The sequence below is a fragment of the Bombina bombina genome, chromosome 1 (genome assembly GCF_027579735.1).
Source record: "Bombina bombina isolate aBomBom1 chromosome 1, aBomBom1.pri, whole genome shotgun sequence".
In the NCBI taxonomy this organism is placed as follows: Eukaryota; Metazoa; Chordata; class Amphibia; order Anura; family Bombinatoridae; genus Bombina; species Bombina bombina.
The window spans coordinates 1,487,060,213-1,487,087,103 of record NC_069499.1 but is presented as its reverse complement, the minus strand read 5'-3'; the positions used below and the strand labels follow the sequence as shown (position 1 = coordinate 1,487,087,103).

The following is a 26,891-nucleotide window of genomic DNA, read 5'->3' as shown; positions in this document are numbered from 1 at the left end:
ACCCAACCAAGCCCAAAGGGGAATACGATACCAAATGACGCCTTCAGAAAGTCTTTTCTATGTATCAGAGCTCCTCACACATGCATCTGCATGTCATGCTTCTCAAAAACAAGTGCGCAATACAGGCGCGAAAATGAGACTCTGCCTATGATTAGGGAAAGCCCCTAGAGAATAAGGTGACCAATACATAATTCCCAAGATTAAAATAATTCCTCAAGGCTATGGAGTATAAAATATAAATCGATTTAGCCCAGAAAATGTCTACAGTCTTAGAAAGCCCTTGTGAAGCCCTTTATTTCTTTCTGTAATAAAAATGGCTTACCGGATCCCATAGGGAAAATGACAGCTTCCAGCATTACTTCGTCTTGTTAGAATGTGTCATACCTCAAGCAGCAAAAGTCTGCTCACTGTTCCCCCAACTGAAGTTAATTCCTCTCAACAGTCCTGTGTGGAACAGCCATCGATTTTAGTAACGGTTGCTAAAATCATTTTCCTCTTACAAACAGAAATCTTCATCTCTTTTCTGTTTCAGAGTAAATAGTACATACCAGCACTATTTTAAAATAACAAACTCTTGATTGAATAATAAAAACTACAGTTAAACACTAAAAAACTCTAAGCCATCTCCGTGGAGATGTTGCCTGTACAACGGCAAAGAGAATGACTGGGGAAGGCGGAGCCTAGGAGGGATCATGTGACCAGCTTTGCTGGGCTCTTTGCCATTTCCTGTTGGGGAAGAGAATATCCCACAAGTAAGGATGACGCCGTGGACCGGACACACCTATGTTGGAGAAAAGAATTGTTGCTCTACATAAAGATGGCCTAGGCTATAAGAAGATTGCCAAGACCCTGAAAATGAGCTGCGGCACGGTGGGCAAGACCATACAGTGGTTTCACAGGTCAGGTTCCACTCAGATTAGGCCTCGCCATGGTCGACCAACGAAGTTGAGTGCACATACTCAGCGTCATTTACAGAGGTTGTCTTTGAGTGCTGCCTGCACTGCTGCAGAGGTTGAAAGAGTTGGGGGGTGGGTCAGCCTGTCAGTGCTCAGATCATACAACATACACTGCATCAAATTGGTCTGCTTGACTGTCATCCCAGAAGAAAGCCTCTTCTAAAGATGATGCACAAAAAATCCCACAAACAGTTTGCTGAAGAAAAGCAGACTAAGGACATGGATTACTGGAACAATGTCCTGTGGTCCGATGAGACCAAGATAAACTTATTTGGTTCAGATGGTGTCAAGCATGTGTGGCAGCAACCAGATGAGGAGTACAAAGTCAAGTGTGTCTTGCAATGCAAGACACACTTGACTTTGTACTCCTCATCTATGCATGTATGCAAGACTTGCATACAGTCAAGCATGGTGGAGGGAGTGTCATGGTATGGGCCTGCATGACTGCTGCCAGCACTGGGATGCTACAGTTCATTGAGGGAACTATGAATGCCAACATGAACTGTGACATACTGAAGCAGAGCATGATCCCCTTTCTTCTGAAACTGGGCACAGGGCAGTATTCCAACATGATAACGACCCCAAACACACCTCCAAGATGACCACTGCCTTGCTAAAGAAGATGAGAATCTGTGGGGCATCCTCAAATGGAAGGTGGGGGAGAGTTCTCTAACATCCACCAGCTCTGTGATGTTATCATGGAGGAGTGGAAGAGGACTCCAGTGGCAATGTGTGAAGTTCTGGTGAACTCCATGGCCAAGAGGGTTAAGGCAGTGCTGGAAAAATAATGGTGACCACACAAAATATTGAAACTTTGGGCCCAATTTGGACATTTTCACTTAGGGGTGTACTCACTTTTGTTGCCAACGGTTTAGACATTAATGGCTGTGTGTTAAGTTATTTTGAGGGGACAGCAAATTTACACTGTTATACAGGCTGTACACTCACTACTTTACATTGTAGCAAAGTGTCATTTCATCAGTGTTGTCACATGAAAATATATAATAAAATATTTACAAAAATTTGAGGGGTGTACTCACTTTTGTGAGATACTCTACATTGGCTAACTGCCATTAACATCCAGCAGCACTGGCTAACAGCCATTAACATCCTACAGTCCCAGTACCTACTGCCCATTGAATAAATCCCAACCATGAAGAGATTTATAATAATACTCAGACTCCATTATGAAAGAGGTATTAACCCCTAAAAGTGTTTGGGCCTTCTCACCTAGAAGGAATAAAAGCACTTTCCTTTGGAGCTTCAGCAGCAGGGCAGGAGCAACATCTTAAGTATGAAAGACTCAGATGACCTCTAACAGGGACCTGAAGAAAAGAAAAAAAACAGAGTAACCAATCCTGGTTTTCTATATAGGGATAGCATAAATGTTGGAAAGTAAGCATGGACTACCTCACCGTTTTCCAACTGCTAAAGAGATTGACATGGACACAGCATAGCCCAAATCCTTGCTTGCAGGGAAAAGTACCCATTAAAGGATTAAATAGTTGATCTTCTTCAGACACATCTTCACACACCCACTACGATGTACTAAGCAAATAATGAGTTATGGGAAGGGGGAGTGATACTTAAAGGGAAAGTCTAGTCAAAATTAAACTTCAATGATTCAGATAGGGCATGACATTTTAAACAACTTTCCAGTTGACTGTTATCATTAAATTTGCTTTGTTCCCTTGGTGGTATTTTTGAAAAGATAAACCTAGGTAGGCTCACACTGATTTATAAACCATTGAAAACCGCTTCTTAGCTCAGAGCATTTTGAAAGTTTTTTCACAGTTAGACAGTACTAGTCCATTTGTGTCATATAGATAACATTATTTAGGAGTCTACACTGATTGGCTAAACTGCATGTCTGTCAAAAGCACTGAAATAAGGGGGCAGTCTGCAGAGGCTTAGATACAAGTTAATCACAGAGGTAAAACAAATATTAATATAACTGTGTTGGTTATGCAAAACTAAGGGATGGGTAAAAAAGTGATATCTATCTTTTTAAACAATAAAAATTATAGTGTAGATTGTCCCTTTAACACAGTGCTTTCCAAACTGTGTGTCGTGACACATTAGTGTGTCGGCAGCTGTGTGTAGGTGTGTCCCTGCTTCAGCAAGTTTTTTTAATGTAACATTTAAAAAAATATTTTTTTTTGGTTTTTGACTTTCCACCTGCCTGCTACGCATATCACATGGTTGACTCTTGATACCTAGTGGGTCACAGATCATCTTACCCGATTGGCACAGCTCAACGGGAACTGAAACTATTCCCATTGGCGGCTTAGGGTGGGAAAATTGTCTCCTGACTGCACGTGTAGTCTCCTCAATCGGCTTGTGACTGCATGTGTAGTCAGTGAGTGGGACAGCAGTGTGTTTGCAGTGCGGGCAGTAGTCAGTCGGACTCGCAGAACTCTGAGGGTGGCAGCTTAAACGATGAGCTGAAGTCAATGGGGGTTTTTTCTGCAGCTAGCTCCCAGTAGTGCATTGCTGCTCCTGCTCTTGATATATGGATAGGAAGTGGAAGCTTAAAAATGCTTGATGATGAAATGCGAGTGTCTTTAATATTCAGAAACTGTGTTCATCCCATCAACCTCATACAACTCATTAAAATAGTAAGTAGCTATTGGTGGTATTAAACTTTTTTTTAATTCTTGCACATTATTACTGTTACTTGTAAATACATTTCGTTATTATATAATTTATGTTTGTGTCCGTATCTCTTAAAACAAGTTAGTTTAACCTCCTGTTTGCCAGTACAACTGAATTACTGTGTCGCGAAATGATGTAGGTCTAAAAAGTGTGTCGCTAACATGAAAAGTTTGGAAAGCTCTGCTTTAACAGCTCTACTGGGGTGTTCTTTTCTTCCCCCTGGTGGCCAGGATTTGAATTCCCACTAGTAATTGAATGGATTTGTGGACTCTCCATGCCACTGGAAAGAAATTGTGCATTTGCACAACGTGCATAGCTATACATTGAAAATGACACATCCAATAATTTTATTACTTCACAGATGAGTATGACAAAAATTTAACCAAAATCTGTTACATCTGCTAAATAAATAAAAAACTGTTAATTAGAATCTTACACCCAGCAAAGATTCAATTGCCCCTTTAATAATATGCAAACAAAATAGTTTTTTAAAGGTCTTGAAACCCCAACAATTATTTTTGGGGCATACCATTTTAAAACAGTTTCCAATTGACTTATATTATCAATTTGCTTAATTCTGAGACTGGAAGCTTATACCATGCAGTAAGTTTAGACACGTTATTTTACTGGTTACTTACAATCACCAAGAAAAATGACCATCCATCGTTATGGCTTTTTCCTCTCCCAAAAATAAAAGCGATGATATAAATGTATAGGACCATTGCAACACCATAAACAAGAATACAGAAAATCTGAAAGAAAATTGTTTATAGTAAGAAAAAAATATTTAGTTTTTAAGATGTTATTTTATTTAAAAAATTAGCATTTAGAAATGGTCACCAACAGATAACAATTTATAGAACTTATTGACAACAAAAACTGACAGTCTATACAACAATGGTGTCGCATGGAGGCTAGTTACTATTGACAGGTGTCCAAGTACATTATGGGCTAGATCACAAGTGGTGCACTAAAGTTAGAGCGTGTGCCATATTGCTATTAACTTTCGCTCATACTACAAAGTAAATGCGTTCGCATCATCATTAATGCTCATCAGGTTAGCACGAGTGACGTCCTCATGTAAAGGCTAAGGGGAAATGTGCACAACGACACAACATTAATACACTAGTATAAACAGTTACACTCATATATAGACTTTTTGAAAAAAATATTCACATACATTTTAAGAATTTTTTTTTATAAGGGTTTAAAGGTATATGCTATGTGACAAGGTGTTTGAATGGAAAGGGCTATAATATAGTACTGCTCCTATACCTACACCAGATGCATCAGTCTGTAGCACAAATTATTTTGTGAAATCTGGAGTGACTAAAACTTGGTCATTACAAAATATGATCTTCAAGACATTAAATGCCTGCTCTGCCTCAGTGTTCCACTTTACCATCACTGAACTTTTTGACTTGGATAGCTCTGTTAAAGGATTAGCAATTGTAGCAAACTTAGGTATGAATCTTTGGTAATACCCTATAAAACCTAAAAATGTTCTTACTTGTTTCTTTGTTACAGGGTGGGACCAACCAGAAATGCCTCTATTTTGCCTTTTTGTGGTTTAACAAGTCTCCTTCCAATAGTATAACCCAAATATTCAACCAATTCCAATCCTAAAAAAAACACTTAGAAAGGTTGGCAATTGGGCCAGCAGCCTGAATAGAATCTACTATTGCCCGACATCAAGGTAGTTAGCAGCATATTCTCTATGAGGCCTAAGTATCCTATCCATCATACGCTGATAAGTAGCTGGGGCACCAGGCAACCCAAATGGTAACACTTAATACTGGAATAAACCTTCAGGTGTAGAAATAGTTTTTTTTCCTTTGCCCTTTCAGTCAGGGGAACCTGCCAGTAACCTTTAATCAAATCTAAAGTACTTAAATATCTGGAGCCCCCTAATCTCTCTATTAATTCATCAATCCGAAGCATAGGGTAAGCATTTCATTCAAATTACGAAAAACACAATTTATGCTTACCTGATAAATGTATTTCTCTTGTGGTGTATCCAGTCCACGGATCATCCATTACTTGTGGGATATTCTCATTCCCAACAGGAAGTTGCAAGAGGACACCCACAGCAGAGCTGTAATATAGCTCCTCCCCTAACTGTCATAGCCAGTCATTCGACCGAAAACAAGCCGAGAAAGGAGGAACCATAGGGTGCAGTGGTTACTGTAGTTTAAATTTAAAAATTACCTGCCTTAAAATGACAGGGCGGGCCGTGGACTGGATACACCACAAGAGAAATACATTTATCAGGTAAGCATAAATTGTGTTTTCTCTTGTTAGGTGTATCCAGTCCACGGATCATCCATTACTTGTGGGATACCAATACCAAAGCTAAAGTACACGGATGAAGGGAGGGACAAGGCAGGTACTTAAATGGAAGGAACCAATGCCTGTAAAACCTTTCTCCCAAATATAGCCTCCGAAGAAGCAAAAGTATAAAATTTGTAAAATTTTGAAAAAGTATGAAGCGAAGACCAAGTCGCCGCCTTGCAAATCTGCTCAACAGAAGCCTCATTTTTAAAGGCCCAAGTGGAAAGCCACAGCTCTAGTGGAATGAGCTGTAATCCTTTCAGGAGGCTGCTGTCCAGCAGTCTCATAGGCTAAGCGGATTATGCTTCTTAGCCAAAAAGAAAGAGAGGTTGCCGAAGCCTTTTGACCTCTCCTCTGTCCAGAGTAGACAACAAACAAAGCAGATGTTTGACGAAAATCTTTAGTAGCTTGTAAGTAAAACTTTAAAGCATGGACCACGTCCAGATTGTGTAATAGACGTTCCTTCTTCGAAGAAGGATTAGGACACAAGGATGGAACAACAATCTCTTGATTGATATTCTTGTTAGATACCACCTTAGGTAAGAACCCAGGTTTGGTACGCAGGACTACCTTATCCGTATGAAAAATCAGATAAGGAGAATCACATTATAAGGCAGATAGCTCAGAGACTCTACGAGCCGAGGAAATAGCTACCAAAAACAGAACTTTCCAAGATAAAAGTTTGATATCTATGGAATGAAGAGGTTCAAATGTAACTCCTTGAAGAACCTTAAGAACCAAATTTAAGCTCCATGGTGGAGCAACAGGTTTAAACACAGGCTTGATTCTAACTAAAGCCTGACAAAATGCCTGAACGTCTGGAACATCTGCCAGATGCTTGTGCAAAAGAATAGACAGAGCAGAAATCTGTCCCTTTAAGGAACTAGCTGACAATCCTTTTTACAAACCTTCTTGGAGAAAAGATAATATCCTGGGAATCCTGACCTTACTCCATGAGTAACCCTTGGATTCACACCAATAAAGATATTTACGCCATATCCTATGTTAAATTTTCCTGGTGACAGGCTTTCGTGCCTGTATTAAGGTATCAATAACTGACTCGGAGAAGCCACGCTTTGATAAAATCAAGCGTTCAATATCCAGGCAGTCAGCCTCAGAGAAATTAGATTTGGATGGTTGAAAGGACCCTGAAGTAGAAGGTCCTGTCTCAGAGGCAGAGAACATGGTGGAAAGGATGACATGTCCACTAGATCTGCATACCAGGTCCTGCGTGGCCACGCAGGTGCTATCAGAATCACCAATGCTCTCTCCTGCTTGATCTTGGCAATCAATCGAGGGAGCAGAGGAAACGGTGGAAACACATAAGCCAGGTTGAAAGACCAGGGCGCTGCTAGAGCATCTATCAGTGTCGCCTTGGGATCCCTGGACCTGGATCCGTAACAAGGAAGCTTGGCGTTCTGGCGAGATGCCATGAGATCCAGTTCTGGTTTGCCCCAACGATGAATCAGTTGTGCAAAAACCTCCGGATGGAGTTCCCACTCTCCCGGATGAAAAGTCTGACGACTTAGAAAATCCGCCTCCCAGTTCTCTACACCTGGGATATCGATAGCTGATAGGTGGCAAGAGTGAATCTCTGCCCAGCGAATTATTTTTGAAACTTCTAACATCGCTAGGGAACTTCTTGTTCCCCCTTGATAGTTGATGTAAGCTACAGTCGTGATGTTGTCCGACTGAAATCTGATGTACCTCAGAGTTGCTAACTGAGGCCAAGCCTGAAGAGCATTGAATATCGCTCTTAGTTCCAGAATATTTATTGGAAGGAGAGACTCCTCCTGAGTCCACGATCCCTGAGCCTTCAGGGAATTCCAGACTGCACCCCAACCTAGAAGGCTGGCATCTGTTGTTACAATTGTCCAATCTGGCCTGCAAAAGGTCATACCTTTGGACAGATGGACCCGAGATAGCTACCAGAGAAGAGAATCCCTGGTCTCTTGGTCCAGATTCAGTTGAGGGGACAAATCTGTGTAATCCCCGTTCCACTGACTGAGCATGCATAGTTGCAGCGGTCTGAGATGTAAGCGTGCAAACGGCACTATGTCCATTGCCGCTACCATTAAGCCGATTACTTCCATACACTGAGCCACCGAAGGGCACGGAATGGAATGAAGAACCAGGCAGGAATTTAGAAGCTTTGATAACCTGGACTCCGTCAGGTAAATTTTCATTTCTACAGAATCTATCAGAGTCCCTAGAAAGGAAACTCTTGTGAGTGGGGATAGAGAACTCTTTTCCTCGTTCACTTTCCACCCATGCGACCTCAGAAATGCCAGTACTACGTCCGTATGAGACTTGGCAATTTGGAAGTTTGATGCCTGTATCAGGATGTCGTCTAAATAAGGGGCTACTGCTATGCCCCGCGGCCTTACGACTGCCAGAAGCGACCCTAGAACCTTTGTAAAGATTCTTGGGGCTGTAGCTAATCCAAAGGGAAGAGCTACAAACTGGTAATGCCTGTCTAGAAAGGCAAACCTGAGAAACCGATGATGATCTTTGTGTATCGGTATGTGAAGATAAGCATCCTTTAGATCCACTGTAGTCATATATTGACCCTCCTGGATCATTGGTAGGATGGTACGAATAGTTTCCATCTTGAATGATGGAACTTTGAGGAATTTGTTTAAGATATTTAGATCCAAAATTGGTCTGAAGGTTCCCTCTTTTTTTGGGAACCACAAACAGATTTGAGCAAAAACCCTGTCCCTGTTCCTCCTTTGGAACTGGATGGATCACTCCCATAACTAGGAGGTCTCGTACACAGTGTAAGAATGCCTCTCTCTTTATCTGGTTTGCAGATAATTGTGAAAGGTGAAATCTCCCTTTTGGGGGGGGGAAGCTTTGAAGTCCAGGAGATATCACTGGGATATAATTTCCAATGCCCAGTGATCCTGAACATCTCTTGCCCACGCCTGGGCGAAGAGTGAATGTCTGCCCCCTACTAGATCCGTTACCGGATAGGGGGCCGTTCCTTCATGCTGTCTTAGAGGCAGCAGCACACTTTTTGGCCTGCTTACTTTTTTTTTTTTCAGGTCTGGATTGGTCTCCAGACCGTCTTGGATCGAGCAAAAGATCCCTCTTGTTTAGCATTAGAGGAAGTTGATGCCGCACCTGCCTTGAAGTTTCGAAAGGCACGAAAATTAGACTGTTTGGCCCTAGATTTGGACCTGTCCTGAGGAAGGGCGTGACCTTTTCCTCCAGTGATATCAGCAATAATCTCCTTCAAACCAGGCCCGAATAGGGTCTGCCCCTTGAAGGGAATGTTAAGTAGCTTAGATTTTGAAGTCACGTCAGCTGACCATGATCTAAGCCATAGCGCTCTGCGTGCCTGTATAGCAAAACCAGAATTCTTAGCCATTAGTTTAGTCAAATGAACAATGGCATCAGAATAAAAGAATTGGCTAGCTTAAGTGCTCTAAGTTTGCCAAGTATGTCATCCAATGGAGTAGCTACCTGTAAAGCCTCTTCCAGAGACTCAAACCAGTACGCCGCAGCAGCAGTGACAGGGGCAATGCATGCAAGGGGCTGTAGGATAAAACCTTGTTGAATAAATATAGTAGTACGCTTTACTAGAGTAGAAACTGCTCCCTCCACCTTAGGGACTGTCTGCCATAAGTCCCGTGTGGTGGCATCTATTGGAAACATTTTTCTAAAAATAGGAGGGGAAGAGAATGGCACACCTGGTCTATCCCATTCCTTATTATTAATTTCTGTAAACCTTTTAGGTATTTGGAAAAACATCAGTACACACCGGCACTGCAAAGTATTTATCCAGTCTACACAATTTCTCTGGCACTGCAATGGTATCACAGTCATTCAGAGCAGCTAAAACGCGGAGGTGTTCAAGCTTAAATTTAAATGTAGAAATATTAGAATCAGGTATCTTTCCTGAGTCATTAACATCACCCACTGACTGAAGCTCTCTTTCCTCAGCTTCTGCATATTGTGAGGCAGTATCAGACAGGGTTCTTAAAGCGTTAGTATGCTCTGCATTTTGTCTCACCCCAGAGCTATCTTGCTTACCTTTAAGTTCAGGTAGTCTGGCTAATACCGCTGACAGTGTATTATCCCTGACTGCCGCCATGTCTTGTAAAGTAAACGCTATGGGCGCCCTAGATGTACTTGGCGCCATTTGAGCGTGAGTCCCTTAAGCGGGAGTCAAAGGGTCTGACACGTGGGGAAAGTTAGTCGGCATAACTTCCCCCTCGTCAGATTCCTCTGGTGATAAAAATTTTTAAAGACAGAAAATTATCTTTATTGCATACAATGAAATCAGTACATTTGGTACACATTCTAAGAGGGGGTTCCACCATGGCTTTTAAACATAATAAACAAGGAGTTTCTTCTATGTCAGACATGTTTATACAGACTAGCAATGAGACTAGCAAGCTTGGAAAACACTTTAAATCAAGTTAACAAGCAAATATAAAAAACGGTACTGTGCCTTTAAGAGAAACAAATTTTGTCAGAATTTGAAAAACAGTGAAAAAATGCAGTAAATCAAACGAAATTTTTACAGTGTGTATAATAGGCTAACAGAGCATTGCACCCACTTGCAAATGGATGATTAACCCCTTAGTTAAAAAAACGGATCAAAAAAACGAAATAGACGTTTTTTAACAGTCACAACCAACTACCACAGCAAGCTGTGGCCCTACCTTCCCCAATAAATGACTTTGGAAAGCCTTTGGGCCCTTTAGAGATGTCCTATAGCATTCAGAGGGCCTTTGAGGGAAGCTGGATGTCACAGTTTGTAATTTTAACTGAACCAACTGTAACTTTTATACAGTGGAAAGCCTCAGGAAACTGTTTCTAGTTTAAATTTAAGCCAGCCATGTGGAAAAAAACTAGGCCCCAATAAAGTTTTATCACCAAAGCATATATACAAACGATTAAACATGCCAGCAAACGTTTTATATTGCAATATCATAAGGGTATTACCCCTGGGAGTAAGCATGATACCAGTCATTATTAAATCACTGTATTCAGGCTTAACTTACATTAGTCCGGTATCAGCAGCATTTTCTAGTGTTTTCCATCTCTAGAAAAAATTATAACTGCACATGCCTGATAGTAGAATAAACTGCACGCCATTCTCTCGCTGAAGTTTTACCTCATCTGTGTAATCCCCTCAGACATATGTAAGAACAGCAATGGATCTTAGTTACAACCTGCTAAGATCATAGAAACCTCAGGCAGATTCTTCTTCTATTTACTGCCTGAGATAAAATAGCACAACTCCGGTACTATTTAAAAATAACAAACTTTTGATTGAAGAAAATAAACTAGCTATATTTAACCACTCTCTCCTACAACGTCCTAGCTTGTTGAGAGTTGCAAGAGAATGACTGGCTATGACAGTTAGGGGAGGAGCTATATTACAGCTCTGCTGTGGGTGTCCTCTTGCAACTTCCTGTTGGGAATGAGAATATCCCACAAGTAATGGATGATCCGTGGACTGGATACACCTTACAAGAGAAATCATTACAGAATCAAATTTCACCATTTGGCTAGGGCACTAGAACAATGGCATTACTTCCTCCACTCTGTGATATTTCAATTACTCCTAAGTCTAGCATCTTCCTTACTTCTGCATTAACTGCCTCTCTTCTAACCTCTGGTATTCTGCAAGGCTTCAAGTTAATCTTTTTTTACCTAGCTCAATAATTATTTCATGTTTAATAATGTGTTTTACTTGAACTGGGATCAGCTACTGATGAGTCTGGTTATTTCTTTATTATTTTGTAAGTAGGTTTCTTTTGTACCATCATTAAAACCTCTATTTCTACATAGGTTTTTAGTACATTTATGTGATAAATTTGTTCTGACTTCTAACTTTATAATTTACCTCATTAACCTGCTCAACAATTTCATATGATCTTTGCTAGGCTGCAAGGAACTTACGTTCAACTGTAGGGATCGGTACAAGAACCCCGTGTTGGAAGACCCTTAGCCATGCATTCCTATTGTAACTTACTTCCTAAGCCTCCCTAAGCCTTCCTAAGCCTTCTATGCTTTTTCCATATTTTCCCTTACCACTAGCATTATGGCTTCCAATCACTTTTGCTCTTGTTCTATAACACTGCGGTGAGGAGTGTGTTCCTGCTCCCATGTCTCTAGCAATATTTAATATAGCCCTGGGATGTCTACCATATAATAACTAAAAAGGGGAAAACCTTGTGAAAGATTAAGGGACTTTTCTAATAAAGAATATAAAGTACGGCAACAAACAATCACAATCCCTTCCATCTTTGTCGATCATTTTACACAAAATAGCCTTCAGTGTTTTATTAAACCTCTCAACCAGCCTGTCAGTTTGGGGGTTATGTACATTCTAAGCTGCTTACTTTTAAGACGTTAACACAATTATTTAATTACATTTGACATAAAAGGGGTCCCTTGGTCTGTAAGAATCTCTTTTTGTATGGCCACCCTGCTTAACATCATCATCAACTTTTTTGAAATAGTTTTGGAAGAGGTATTTCATAAAGGTAGTACTTCAGGATAATTTAATATAACTAAGATATATTGATGCTCCACTAGCGGATTTAGGCAATGACCCCACTAAATCCATCGCAAAATGCTCAAAAGGAATTTCTATAATGGGTAGAGGTACTAATGGGTTAAAAAAAATTACATGGAGCTTTCTGCTGACATTCTGTATAGGATTTACAAAATCTCTCTATTGCGGAAAAAAATACCTAGCCAATAAAACCTTTCAAGTACTCTCTCCCTGGTTTTCTCAATCCCAAGTTGCCCCCCAACACATGACTATGAGCAAGCTTTAGGACAATATTTCTGTGAGATTTGGGAACCAAAAACTGTTCCACCCCTTTTATCTACTCAAATCATGCTTACTTTAAAATAGTTATAACAAAAAGGTTTATTAGGAGCAGTTATAGTTCCTTCTATCATCATTACATTTTCCCTTGCAGCTGTTAAACTTGGGTCTTCCCACTGAGCAGTATAAAAATTACCAGGACTGATTTCCAGGTCCTGAAACTGTAAGTCTCTTATAGGAGTATCAATCATTTCTGGGAGCTCATCCTAATTACCTAGGCATACTTGAAATAACCTTTTTCACTGTCTGTCTCCAAGTAAACATTAAAAAAAGGAGAACATTTATCTATTTCTGGTACCTCCTGTCCTTCCCCTGAGTACATTTCCTGACTTCCTAGGGATTTTTCCCATATTTGATGGAAGTAAGGGAAGTCTCTGCTTATAATCATATCATAGGCAAAAATAGGTACTGCACCTACACAACATTTAACCATTACAGTATTTGTAATAACATCTACCTCTTGTACTGTATCTAATATTTCAGGTTTAAGTAAAAAACTTTTTATTAAAGTAACCTCACTTCCAGAATCAAGGAGTGCTTCCACACTCTTATCTTCAACCTGCACAGTTCTTAAATGGTCCATAAAAATAGCTTACTGCAAGTCAGTACAGTATCATGTCTATTCCTGGTTCTAATACTGCGTTTCATGGTTTCTTCAATCTGCAGAGAGTTACGTGCAAAATGTCTAAGTTCCTGACATTTAAAGCATTTAATTTGTCATTCATTTTGTCTTAGTCTCTGTGGTGATAATCTGGGTGGCCATTTCTTAACATGTCTAGAAGTTTGTCCTCTCTCTGATCCATTTCTTCCAGTCCTTTTATTTGTCCTATTAGGACACCTTGAATAATGTTGAAGATCGATGTTGTGCAGGTAATTAGCAGTCAAATATCATTTAACCAAGAAAATCATTCCTTCTGGCTCCCCTTGACTGACTGCCAAAGCCCTGTTGGTAGATTCCTAAGATAGAGATCCATCACAACTATCTTCATAACTTTTGTAGCTGAGTTAAGCTCCAGCTGTAACCATCAAGGGGCCTATCTATCAAGCTCCTTATGGAGCTTGAGGGCCCGTGTTTCTGGCAAGCCTTCAGGCTTGCCAGAAACACCAGTTATGAAGCAGCGGTCTAAAGATCGCTGCTCCATAACCCTGTCCGCCTACTCTGACGAGGCGGACAGGAATCGCCGGAATTCAACCCGATCAAGTACGATCATGTTGATTGACACCCCCCTGCTGCGGCCGATTGGCCACGATTCTGCAGGGGGTGGCAATGCTCTTCGCATTCAGTGATGTCTGTCGGATCTGATCCGCACTGTCGGATCAGGTCCGACAGACATATGATAAATAGGCCTCCAAGTCTCAACAAATCATGCATCTGCACCTTGGGGCTTTCCCCCATCATAAGTCAATTTATTTGGGCACGAATTGCTGGTGTGATTCCCAGGCAGGTAAGGATTTCATTTTTCAGCCTGCTATAATCCTGGCTCTAGCTGTGGGACAAATCGTCATGGGTTTTCTTGGCTTCTCCACTAAGACATGGGGCTAGCAGACGGCTCACTTCTTCTTTTTCACGGCTGTTCTGCCCTCAGCAGGTAAAGCAAATATTTGCTGCCTAGCAATCATCAGCTTGAGAATTAAGCTGCTGCTAATAAATTAATTATAAATTAATAGGGAGAGGTGAGTGGATAGAAACTATGAATGCTTCTGGGTCCTAAATACCTTGTCTTCACTAACCTTCCTTATGTGCTGAGCTGTTTCTGAGTGTTTAGATGCTGCTCACATTTAAGCCCCATTGTAGGTAATTTTTCAGAGATATAGGATATATGATGAATATTACAAAATGTGTAAAAAAATATATATTTTTAATTAAAATTTTAATAAACAAGGTTGCAAAAAATTATATTGTGTGTTTTATATCTGTTTATTTGACCTGATGTAAGTACTCCAAGACCCAAAGCCTACAAACATTGGCCTAGATTTGGAGTTCGGCGGTAAAAGGGCTGTTAACGCTCCGCAGGCTTTTTTCTGGCCGCACCATAAATTTAACTCTGGTATCGAGAGTTTAATCAAATGCTGCGTTAGGCTCCAAAAAAGGAGCGTAGAGCATTTTTACCGCAAATGCAACTCTCGATACCAGAGTTGCTTACGGACGCGGCCGGCCTCAAAAACGTGCTCGTGCACGATTCTCCCATAGGAAACAATGGGGCTGTTTGAGCTGAAAAAAAACCTAACACCTGCAAAAAAGCAGCGTTCAGCTCCTAACGCAGCCCCATTGTTTCCTATGGGGAAACACTTCCTACGTCTGCACCTAACACCCTAACATGTACCCCGAGTCTAAACACCCCTAACCTTACACTTATTAACCCCTAATCTGCCGCCCCCGCTATCGCTGACCCCTGCATATTTTTTTAACCCCTAATCTGCCGCTCCGTAAACCGCCGCAACCTACGTTATCCCTATGTACCCCTAATCTGCTGCCCTAACATCGCCGAACCCCATATTATATTTATTAACCCCTAATCTGCCCCCCTCAACGTCGCCGACACCTGCCTACACTTATTAACCCCTAATCTGCCGAGCGGACCTGAGCGCTACTATAATAAAGTTATTAACCCCTAATCCGCCTCACTAACCCTATCATAAATAGTATTAACCCCTAATCTGCCCTCCCTAACATCGCCGACACCTACCTTCAATTATTAACCCCTAATCTTCCGATCGGAGCTCACCGCTATTCTAATAAATGGATTAACCCCTAAAGCTAAGTCTAACCCTAACACTAACACCCCCCTAAGTTAAATATAATTTTTATCTAACGAAATAAATTAACTCTTATTAAATAAATGATTCCTATTTAAAGCTAAATACTTACCTGTAAAATAAACCCTAATATAGCTACAATATAAATTATAATTATATTATAGCTATTTTAGGATTAATATTTATTTTACAGGCAACTTTGTAATTATTTTAACCAGGTACAATAGCTATTAAATAGTTAAGAACTATTTAATAGTTACCTAGTTAAAATAATAACAAATTTACCTGTAAAATAAATCCTAACCTAAGATATAATTAAACCTAACACTACCCTATCAATAAAATAATTAAATAAACTACCTACAATTACCTACAATTAACCTAACACTACACTATCAATAAATTAATTAAACACAATTCCTACAAATAAATACAATTAAATAAACTAGCTAAAGTACAAAAAATAAAAAAGAACTAAGTTACAGAAAATAAAAAAATATTTACAAACATAAGAAAAATATTACAACAATTTTAAACTAATTACACCTACTCTAAGCCCCCTAATAAAATAACAAAGCCCCCCAAAATAAAAAATTCCCTACCCTATTCTAAATTAAAAAAGTTACAAGCTCTTTTACCTTACCAGCCCTGAACAGGGCCCTTTGCGGGGCATGCCCCAAGAAGTTCAGCTCTTTTGCCTGTAAAAAAAAACATACAATACCCCCCCCCAACATTACAACCCACCACCCACATACCCCTAATCTAACCCAAACCCCCCTTAAATAAACCTAACACTAATCCCCTGAAGATCTTCCTACCTTGTCTTCACCATCCAGGTATCACCGATCCGTCCTGGCTCCAAGATCTTCATCCAACCCAAGCGGGGGTTGGCGATCCATAATCCGGTGCTGAAGAGGTCCAGAAGAGGCTCCAAAGTCTTCCTCCTATCCGGCAAGAAGAGGACATCCGGACCGGCAAACATCTTCTCCAAGCGGCATCTTCGATCTTCTTCCATCCGGAGCGAAGCGGCAGGATCCTGAAGACCTCCAGCGCGGAACATCCATCCGGACCGACGACTGAACGACGAATGACTGTTCCTTTAAGGGACGTCATCCAAGATGGCGTCCCTCGAATTCCGATTGGCTGATAGGATTCTATCAGCCAATCGGAATTAAGGTAGGAATATTCTGATTGGCTGATGGAATCAGCCAATCAGAATCAAGTTCAATCCGATTGGCTGATCCAATCAGCCAATCAGATTGAGCTCGCATTCTATTGGCTGTTCCGATCAGCCAATAGAATGCGAGCTCAATCTGATTGGCTGATTGGATAGGCCAATTGGATTGAACTAGATTCTGATTGGCTGATTCCATCAGCCAATCAGAAAATTCCTACTTTAATTCCGATTGGCTGATAGAATCCTATCAGCCAATCGGAATTCGAGGGACGCCATCTTGGATGACGTCCCTTAAAGGAACAGTCATTCGTCGTTCAGTCGTCGGTCCGGATGGATGTTCCGCGCTGGAGGTCTTCAGGATCCTGCCGCTTCGCTCCGGATGGAAGAAGATCGAAGATGCCGCTTGGAGAAGATGTTTGCCGGTCCGGATGTCCTCTTCTTGCCGGATAGGAGGAAGACTTTGGAGCCTCTTCTGGACCTCTTCAGCACCGGATTATGGATCGCCAACCCCCGCTTGGGTTGGATGAAGATCTTGGAGCCAGGACGGATCGGTGATACCTGGATGGTGAAGACAAGGTAGGAAGATCTTCAGGGGATTAGTGTTAGGTTTATTTAAGGGGGGTTTGGGTTAGATTAGGGGTATGTGGGTGGTGGGTTGTAATGTTGGGGGGGGTATTGTATGTTTTTTTTTACAGGCAAAAGAGCTGAACTTCTTGGGGCATGCCCCGCAAAGGGCCCTGTTCAGGGCTGGTAAGGGAAAAGAGCTTGTAACTTTTTTAATTTAGAATAGGGTAGGGAATTTTTTATTTTGGGGGGCTTTGTTATTTTATTAGGGGGGTTAGAGTAGGTGTAATTAGTTTAAAATTGTTGTAATATTTTTCTTATGTTTGTAAATATTTTTTTATTTTCTGTAACTTAGTTCTTTTTTATTTTTTGTACTTTAGCTAGTTTATTTAATTGTATTTATTTGTAGGAATTGTGTTTAATTAATTTATTGATAGTGTAGTGTTAGGTTAATTGTAGGTAATTGTAGGTAGTTTATTTAATTATTTTATTGATAGGGTAGTGTTAGGTTTAATTATATCTTAGGTTAGGATTTATTTTACAGGTAAATTTGTTATTATTTTAACTAGGTAACTATTAAATAGTTCTTAACTATTTAATAGCTATTGTACCTGGTTAAAATAATTACAAAGTTGCCTGTAAAATAAATATTAATCCTAAAATAGCTATAATATAATTATAATTTATATTGTAGCTATATTAGGGTTTATTTTACAGGTAAGTATTTAGCTTTAAATAGGAATCATTTATTTAATAAGAGTTAATTTATTTCGTTAGATGTAAATTATATTTAACTTAGGGGGGTGTTAGTGTTAGGGTTAGACTTAGCTTTAGGGGTTAATCCATTTATTAGAATAGCGGTGAGCTCCGATCGGAAGATTAGGGGTCAATAATTGAAGGTAGGTGTCGGCGATGTTAGGGAGGGCAGATTAGGGGTTAATACTATTTATGATAAGGTTAGTGAGGCGGATTAGGGGTTAATAACTTTATTATAGTAGCGCTCAGGTCCGCTCGGCAGATTAGGAGTTAATAAGTGTAGGCAGGTGTCGGCGACGTTGTGGGGGGCAGATTAGGGGTTAATAAATATAATATAGGGGTCGGCGGTGTTAGGGGTAGCAGATTAGGGGTACATAGGGATAACGTAGGTGGCGGCGCTTTGCGGTCGGAAGATTAGGGGTTAATTATTTTAAGTAGCTGGCGGCGATGTTGTGGGGGGCAGGTTAGGGGTTAATAAATATAATACAGGGGTCGACGGGGTTAGGGGCAGCAGATTAGGGGTACATAAATATAACGTAGGTGGCGGTCGGCAGATTAGGGGTTAAAAATTTTAATCGAGTGTCGGCGATGTGGGGGGGCCTCGGTTTAGGGGTACATAGGTAGTTTATGGGTGTTAGTGTACTTTAGGGTACAGTAGTTAAGAGCTTTATGAACCGGCGTTAGCCAGAAAGCTCTTAACTCCTGCTATTTTCAGGCGGCTGGAATCTTGTCGTTAGAGCTCTAACGCTCACTTCAGAAACGACTCTAAATACCAGCGTTAGAAAGATCCCATTGAAAAGATAGGCTACGCAAATGGCGTAGGGGGATCTGCGGTATGGAAAAGTCGCGGCTGAAAAGTGAGCGTTAGACCCTTTAATCACTGACTCCAAATACCAGCGGGCGGCCAAAACCAGCGTTAGGAGCCTCTAACGCTGGTTTTGACGGCTACCGCCGAACTCCAAATCTAGGCCATTGTGAACAAATGTGGGGGGTTTATTTTTATTATTTTTATTTCTTTTAAATACATTTGTCCTTAAGCATTGCCTTTCAAGTGGTAGGTAGGGGGTTTCTAGGACTTAAGAAATATGAGATTGAGAGGTTTAATACTTAACCCCACCCAGCTCCTTAAAAGTCCTGTGCAGCTGCCTGTCACTTCTGGATTTCTGGGGCTTGATGATGTCACCACTCATGGGCATGGTGATATCACTAGCATCTGGATTTCCCAAGCGATGCAGGTCCACTTTGGCACCAGGAATGTGAGGGTAAATGCAAGGGGGTTCTGAAACTCCCCCCCCCAATATTAACAATAAATGGTTACCACATTGTGCAAATGACGACCATGTGTAATTACACGCTTGAAGCTGTTAACAATAAAATTACAGGTAAAAGGCTCCCTTTATCAAACTGTGGATACTATATCAAGCTACATATGCTCTACCAAGCTCTTAAAGGGATAGTAAACACCAAAAATGTTATTGTTTAAAAAGATAGATAATCCTTTTATTTACTATTCCCTAGTTTTGCATAACCAACACTGTTATAGAAATATACTTTTTACCTCTGTAATTACTTTGTATCTAAGCTTCTGCTGACTGCCTCCTTATCTTATTTGTTCCAATCAGCCAATAGAATGCGAGCTCAATCCTATTGGCTGATTGCATCAGCCAATAGGATTTTTCCTACCTTAATTCTGATTGGCTGATAGAATCCTATCAGCCAATCGGAATTCTAGGGACGCCATCTTGGATGACGTCACTTAAAGGAACCTTCATTCAGTCGTTGGCCGTGGACAGAAGAGGATACTCCACGTCGGATGTCTTCAAGATGGAACCGCTCCGCTCCGGAAGGATGAAGATAGAAGATGCCGCATGGATGAAGACTTCTGCTGTCTGGAGGACCTCTTCTGCCCCGATCGGATGAAGACTTCTGCCCCTCTGGAGGACCACTTGTGCCCGGCTGGGTGAAGACGGCTCAAGGTAGGGTGATCTTCAGGGGGTTAGTGTTAGTTTTTTTTAAGGGGGGTTTGGGTGGGTTTAAGAGTAGGGTTGGGTGGTGGGTTATAATGTTGGGGGGTGGTATTGTATTTCTTTTTTTAAAGGTAAAAGAGCTGATTACTTTGGGGCAATGCCCCGCAAAAGGCCATTTTAAGGGCTATTTGTAATTTAGTATAGGGTAGGGAATTTTTTTTTATTCTGTTTTTTTTTCTTATTTTATTAGGGGGATTAGATTAGGTGTAATTAGTTTAAAAATTTGTAATTTCTTTTTTATTTTCAGTAATTTAGTATTTCCACTCCCCCTGTACCATGTGACAGCCTTCAGCCTATCAAAAATGCATACACGTTCCATGTGACAGCCATCAGCCAATCACAAATGCATATATGCTTATTCTGTGAATTCTTGCACATGCTCAGTAGGAGCTGGTGACTCAAAAAGTTTTTTTATTTTTTTTAATATTTTTTTATTGAGCCAAACAAGATAAAAAACAATACAAGCCCACATGGGTATGCGAATAGAAGTTACAAACTTAAAAGTGAACTATAAGTCTTAAACAGTGGTGTGATAATTATTATCTTTTAGTTAACGCATACATCATTTTATATTTTCAGGTGAGTATAGAGGTGGAATTTCTCATAAATGAATATAGGGTCTCTTTTTTATGTTATGAGGAGTATTTTGAATATAAGTTATTGTAGTTATATCTCTGTTTTGTGGAGAGTTGGGCTAAGTAGACCACTCTTTGCAAACTTAAGTGGTTACAAAGTGATAATATAGTCTAAGAGCAGAAAATGCACTTGGGAAGAGGAGACTTTGAATCAGAAAGCTGAGTGAATCTGTTTGATTGTGCAAGAGATCTGTGGCCATGGGGGGATATAACTAATAAATATACTGTGAAAGAAGTGAAAGATTACAGCGGGCAAGAGCCGCTTAAGTTAAAGGAAAGTGGGTATAGGACCCATTATAGGGGGGGCGGAACTATAATGGGTTGCTCTGCAGGAAATGGTGCTGGGTTAAAGGGGAGGAAGTGTACCTGGTAAATACTCTGAATGTCTGTTTGGGGTATAAAGAGAGGGAGTGGGGGAGCGAATAGGGTGCTAGGATGTGACTTCCCTCCGGGGAAATTTTAAAGCATCAGGGAGCTAAGGAAGTCGCCTGAGTAGATCGTTTCCATAGAGGGAGAGATATATTGGGAATGCGTTATGTAAGGTTATGGGAATGAATACAAAGAACTATGTCATGAGACATTATCTCAGAGACCTATATGATCTCTAGAGTGTCAAACTATAGAGGTCTAATAGGTGACTAAGTCCCTGTATTGGCAGTGAATAAGTCTCCTCATCTGATAATGATAGATGGTCAGCTACTGGGTGATTTTATATAGGTCAGCTCAGGTCTATTTTACAGTTTGTTAGGGGTCTCAAATGTACTTCCTATACTGCTGACCTCTTCAAAGCGTAAGGGGGTAGGTAAAACATATTCACAGCATTTAAACTTGAGTTCCCAGGAGCCTAAGGAGTTAACTATGCTAGGTGGCCTATATTGCTGCATGTTAGGTCATACAGTCACTACATTAGAATTTTTTAGGCTATTTAATAGATTTCTGAAACATAGCTGGAGATTCCCTCATCTCAGATACAGTGGCACTATAAAGTACTATTTATGCTATATAAGTTGTTAGTTGGTATCTAATATGTGGGTATTATAAGATAAATACATAGTATAGCATCTTGCCAAGGGGATCATATACTAGAAAAATATATGAGCATGTTACAGTGATCCTGCAGTGAAAATTTGTATAAGGTAATCAGTAGCTGACCCATGTAAATAGCGTATTAGCCCCCTATCACTGTCTCTCCTACTTAACAAACACATTTATCCAGTCTTCTTTTACATAACATAACAGTCGGATCATATGGAAGTCTGAACAATGCATATAAACGTCTTCAAACATGATAAAACATTATATACTGCTATTCGCTAATGGATGCTATAACTGAGTGCTATGTCTTGCAGCGTTAGGTGTACTGATACTTATTACTTTTCATTCATGCAAGCATAATAACCATTATAAACATTTTCATGTAATTCCAAATACTAAATTACAATGTGTTATCTAAATCAACCCTCCAGTCACAATTGTAGAAAACAAGACATACATAAACAAACATTTGCCTGTGGCAATGAGAGCTGGGTCACAGAGTGTTAACTAAGCCAGTGCTTCAATCATAATGAGGAAGCATATACCATTGTTTGCTAATGGATGTTATAGCTGAAGGTCTTTTCTTATAATGCTAGATGTGTGAACTTGTATAACCTTACACTCACATATGCCTAACAGTCATCATAAACATTTGTGCGCGAATCCAGCAGCTCAGTTACAGTAAGCGACCTGGCTCAAACCTTCTAGTAAAAATTGTAAAGCTTTATATATAATGTTTTGTGCCAAAAGAAAAATAACTAAGAAAGAGAAATTATTATCCTATGCTTCAGCTTAATAGCGTCATATAGGTAAACGTCCCAGGTTAAAGTCACCCTGGTGAAGTTAAGTAAACTGGAACAGACAGTTCAGCATGGAGAAATATATTCCAATCCAATTTCCATCACTTTCACCAAGTGAGTGTGAGTGGGGCCATTAGTAAAAGAAAGTTAGCCAACCCCTGTCTCATCTACCTCATCTCTTACATATGTCTTGGATTACGGTGATATCCTTTCTGGTGAGCCTCTTGTAGTGGTATGAATGTAGTAAGCTGTAAGGACGGTCAAACCAAAGTCAACCACACTGAGCACCTGCGCTGGTATCGGTCTCCACAACATAAGAATCAGAGATCCTCAAGCCCTGCAGCAGATCCCCGAGGCTCTCACTGGCCAGCAGCTTGATAACTGTTTAAGAAGTGTCCACGTCACACCCGGAGAGCGCCTTCTCCGGATGAAGCTATGAGACATATTGTGCTGGAAGTGGTCTCCAGTGTTGTCTGGCGGTAAGTTAAGGCCCTCAATTTCACTAGGGAGGCCAGCCGCAACCCCACCCAGAGCCATTGAGGGTGGTGTTATTTCAGTCATGACCAAGGAGACTGTTGAAAGCCGCGGTGGTAGAGTCGTTTCCGTCAATATAAAGTGGCCGTCTTGCCTATCAGAGCTCGGCATGAGTACTTGTGTGGGTAACGGTAGGTATGCAGGATGTGCCATTGGAGCATTTACGCTCTCTTTTAGATCCATTGCAGGGGTTGGTGATGTGGTTATTTCCCTAAGCACGCTCTTTAGGTTGTTGAATCTTCGGCTCATTAAACTATCAAAGGCGGCCAGTTGAGCTAGCATCATTGCTTGGAATTCTTCCATATTTCTAGTGAAATCTGAACCGATATCAGGTAAACAGCAGAGCAGGAGCACCACATGGGTGGAAAGATGGTTGCTCCCTGATGAGCGTTGCTAATACCTTCATGGATGTAGCGTAAGTCAGGTTCTCAAGTACGGGTTGTTAAGGGTTTGTGGTGTCTCTCCACAGTATATGTGCCAATTTAGTGGCATATATAGGTATGTATAACTGCACTGAGCGGTCAAAGATGAGTAGATTATCGGACCAGGTCCAGAGCTGCTGTGATATGCGACCGCTCAGATGCAGAGCTTGCTCCGCCCCCCAAAAAGTTTAAATATAAAGACTGTGCACATTTTGTTAATATAAGTAAATTGGAAAGTTGTTTAAAATTGCATGCTCTATCTGAATAATGAGAGTATAATTTTGACTTGAGTGCCCCTTTAATTATGAAAGACATTTTTGGGGTTATATGTCCTTTTATTGGCATGTAGATAATATGAGCTATTATAAAAAAAAAAACTGGTATAGTTAATTCATAAAATAACATACAATTCAGAACTTACTGCAAATACCTACATTAGTTGAATTAGTTTTACCTCCAAGTTAAAGGGACATGAAACCCAATTTTTTTATATTATGATTCAGATAGAGAATACAATTTTAAACAATTTTCCAATTTACTTCTATTATTTAACTTGCTTCCTTCTCTTGTTATTCTTTGCTGAAAGGTTTATCTAAGAAAGCTCAGGAGCAGCAAAGAACCTAGGTTCAAGTTGATGATTGGTATCTGCATATATATATACTGATTGTCATTGGCTCACACATGCGTTCAGTCAGCAACCAGTAGTGCATTGCTGCTCATTCAACAAAGTATACCAAGAGAACAAAGAAAAATAGTTAATAGGAGTAAATTAGAAAGTTGCTTAAAATTGCCTGCTCTATTTGAGCAATGAAAGAAAAAAATTGGGTTTCATATCCTTTTAAGCCTTCAATTTTGTTAGATTTGTACCCTAGTGCATGTATATTTTTTATAATATGTGCTATTCATTTTTTCCTTATGAGTTTATGTTTATATCGTAAGATAAATTATAGTTAATGTAAGTCCTTACCATTTGGAAGACCAGCACAGCTTGCATTTGGATTCTGTGATTAAAAACAAACAATATAGTGATCATCAAAAAAATCAAGATCCAGTAGAGAACAACATCCACCAAAGCTTGTCCAAGCCAGTAGGCAGATGGAAATAGACCTGAAATTCGCAACTGGGAACGAGCTTTGATCTAGAAAAAAACAAAAACACAAATAATACAACAAAGTAAGGTTAAAGATCTATAAACAATTAGAATTTAAGAATAATGTATGGATAGAAAGAGCAAACATTAATGAATAGCCAGTTAGGAACATCAATAAGCCATTTTAGCACTGTTCTCAAGTAAAAAATGTATTTATAAAATTATGATGGCGCTCCATATTGCTGGTGAGACTTCCTACAAAATCCTACAAGTCCAGATAGCTTTAGACAAAAGTGGGAAACAGGTCTTTGTAAGAACAAAAAACAAAAACAAAAAAAAACATTAAATGGACAGTCGAGTCAAAATTAAATTTTCATGAATTAGATTAGGGCATGCAATTTTAAACAACTTTCCAATTTACTTGTATCATCAAATTTACTTTGCTCTTTTGGTATTCTTTGTTAAAAGCTAAACTTAAAGGGACACTGAACCCAAATTTTTTCATTTGTAATTCAGAAAGAGCATGCAATTTTAAGCAACTTTCTAATTTACTCCTATTTTCAAATTTTCTTTGTTCTCATTCAGCATTTTTTGGTTTCAGTACTCTGGACAGCACTTTTTTATTGGTGGATGAATTTATCCACCAATCAGCAAGGACAACCCAGGTTGTTCACCAAAAATGGGCCGGCATCTAAACTTACATTCTTGCATTTCAAATAAAGATACCAAGAGAATGAAGAAAATTTGATAATAGGAGTAAATTAGAAAGTTGCTTAAAATTTCATGCTCAATCTGAATCATGAAAGAAAATTTTTGGGTACAGTGTCCCTTTAAGTAGATTTATAAACTGATTCCTAAGCCCTTTGAAGGCTGCCTCTTATTTCATTGCATTTTAACAGTTTGTCACAGTTAGACAATGCTAGTTCATGTGTGTCATATTGACAACATTATGCTCACTTTACCTGGAGTTATTTATTAGTTAGCACTGATTGCTTAAGCACTGTCAAAATAACTGAGATAAAGAGGCAGTCTGTAGAGGCTTAGATACAAGGTAATCAAAGAGGTAAAAAGTTTATTAATATAACCGTGTTGGGTATGCAAAACTGGGGAATAGGTAAAAAAAGAGATTTGAGAATTGTCTATCACCTAGATTACAAGTTTTGCGCTATAGAGGGTATTTAATGAACGCAACAAAAGTTGCGTTATTTCACCCTCCATAGCGCTGCCATTACAAGTTTTAGAAAAGTCGGCTTGTGCGTGTGATATCGTTGCATTGAGCTCCATACCGCACAAAATACAAGCGCTGCTTTGACGTGCTAGTACACGCTTTCCCCATAGGCATCAATGGGGAGAGCGTGTTAGAAAAACTTAACACCTGCGATCACGAAATGCAAAAGCTCCGTAACGCAGCCCCATTGATGTCTATGGAGGGAAAAAGTTACGTTTAAGCCTAACACGCTAACAAAAACCCCAATTCTAAACACCCCTAATCTGCTACCCCCGACATCGCCAACACCTACATAATGTTATTAAGACCTAGAGGCCAATTTAACCCAGTGCGGATCAGGTCCGCAAGACATCGTGGAATGCGGAGAGCAATACGCTCTCCGTATTCAGCATTGCACCAGCAGCTCACAAGAGCTGCTGGTGCAACGCTACCCCCTGCATACTCGCGGCCAATGGGCCGCCACCAGGGGGTTTCAATTAACCAGATCGTACTCGATCAGGCTGAATTCTGGTGATTCCTGTCCGCCTGCTCAGAGCAGGCAAACAGGGTTATGGTGAAGCGGTCTTTGTGACCACTGCTCCATAACTTGTGTTTCTGGCGAGTCTGTAGACTCGCCAGAAACACGGGCCGTCAAGCTCCGTTCGGAGCTTGATAGATAGGCCCCTGTATCTGCCGTTCCCGATATATTGCCAATCTTCACAAAAAGGGGTTTAGAAAACAGCACCTCAATACCTTTGGCTTGTGGGGCACGGAACCCAGGACCTGCCTCGTCCCTCAGGTACTCCAAACAAACAAATGATTGTTCCAGCCACCAACACTTTTAAAATAGACCTTTATTCTTTCACATTGGGTCCAAGCAAAAAACTACAATGTTTCAGGCCTGCTATAGGCCCATAGTCATGTATACTTTAAAACATACAGGTTCATCATTTATATACCCTACACCTGCTCACCTGTTCTTATGTGAGCACTTAATTAGGCAACAGTGCCATCTTGTGGATAACCAAGGTATATATACCCCTAGTTGTACTGAATATCTTAACTGATCACATAAGAAAATATTAAAAA

General features: G+C 40.2%; 1 protein-coding gene across 4 annotated transcripts in view; it reads right to left on the bottom strand.

The window, feature by feature from the left end:
• LOC128653763 (ABC-type organic anion transporter ABCA8) overlaps positions 1–26,891 on the bottom strand; it is a 752,731-nt gene that overhangs the window by 278,714 nt on the left and 447,126 nt on the right. For all 4 annotated transcript variants that reach the window (XM_053707247.1, XM_053707265.1, XM_053707256.1 and 1 more), the window contains 2 exons: positions 24,473–24,643; positions 4,250–4,363 (listed from right to left, as the gene is read on the bottom strand). In XM_053707247.1, the coding sequence (XP_053563222.1) occupies positions 4,250–4,363; positions 24,473–24,643 (285 nt within the window). The remainder of the gene's footprint in view (positions 1–4,249; positions 4,364–24,472; positions 24,644–26,891) is intronic.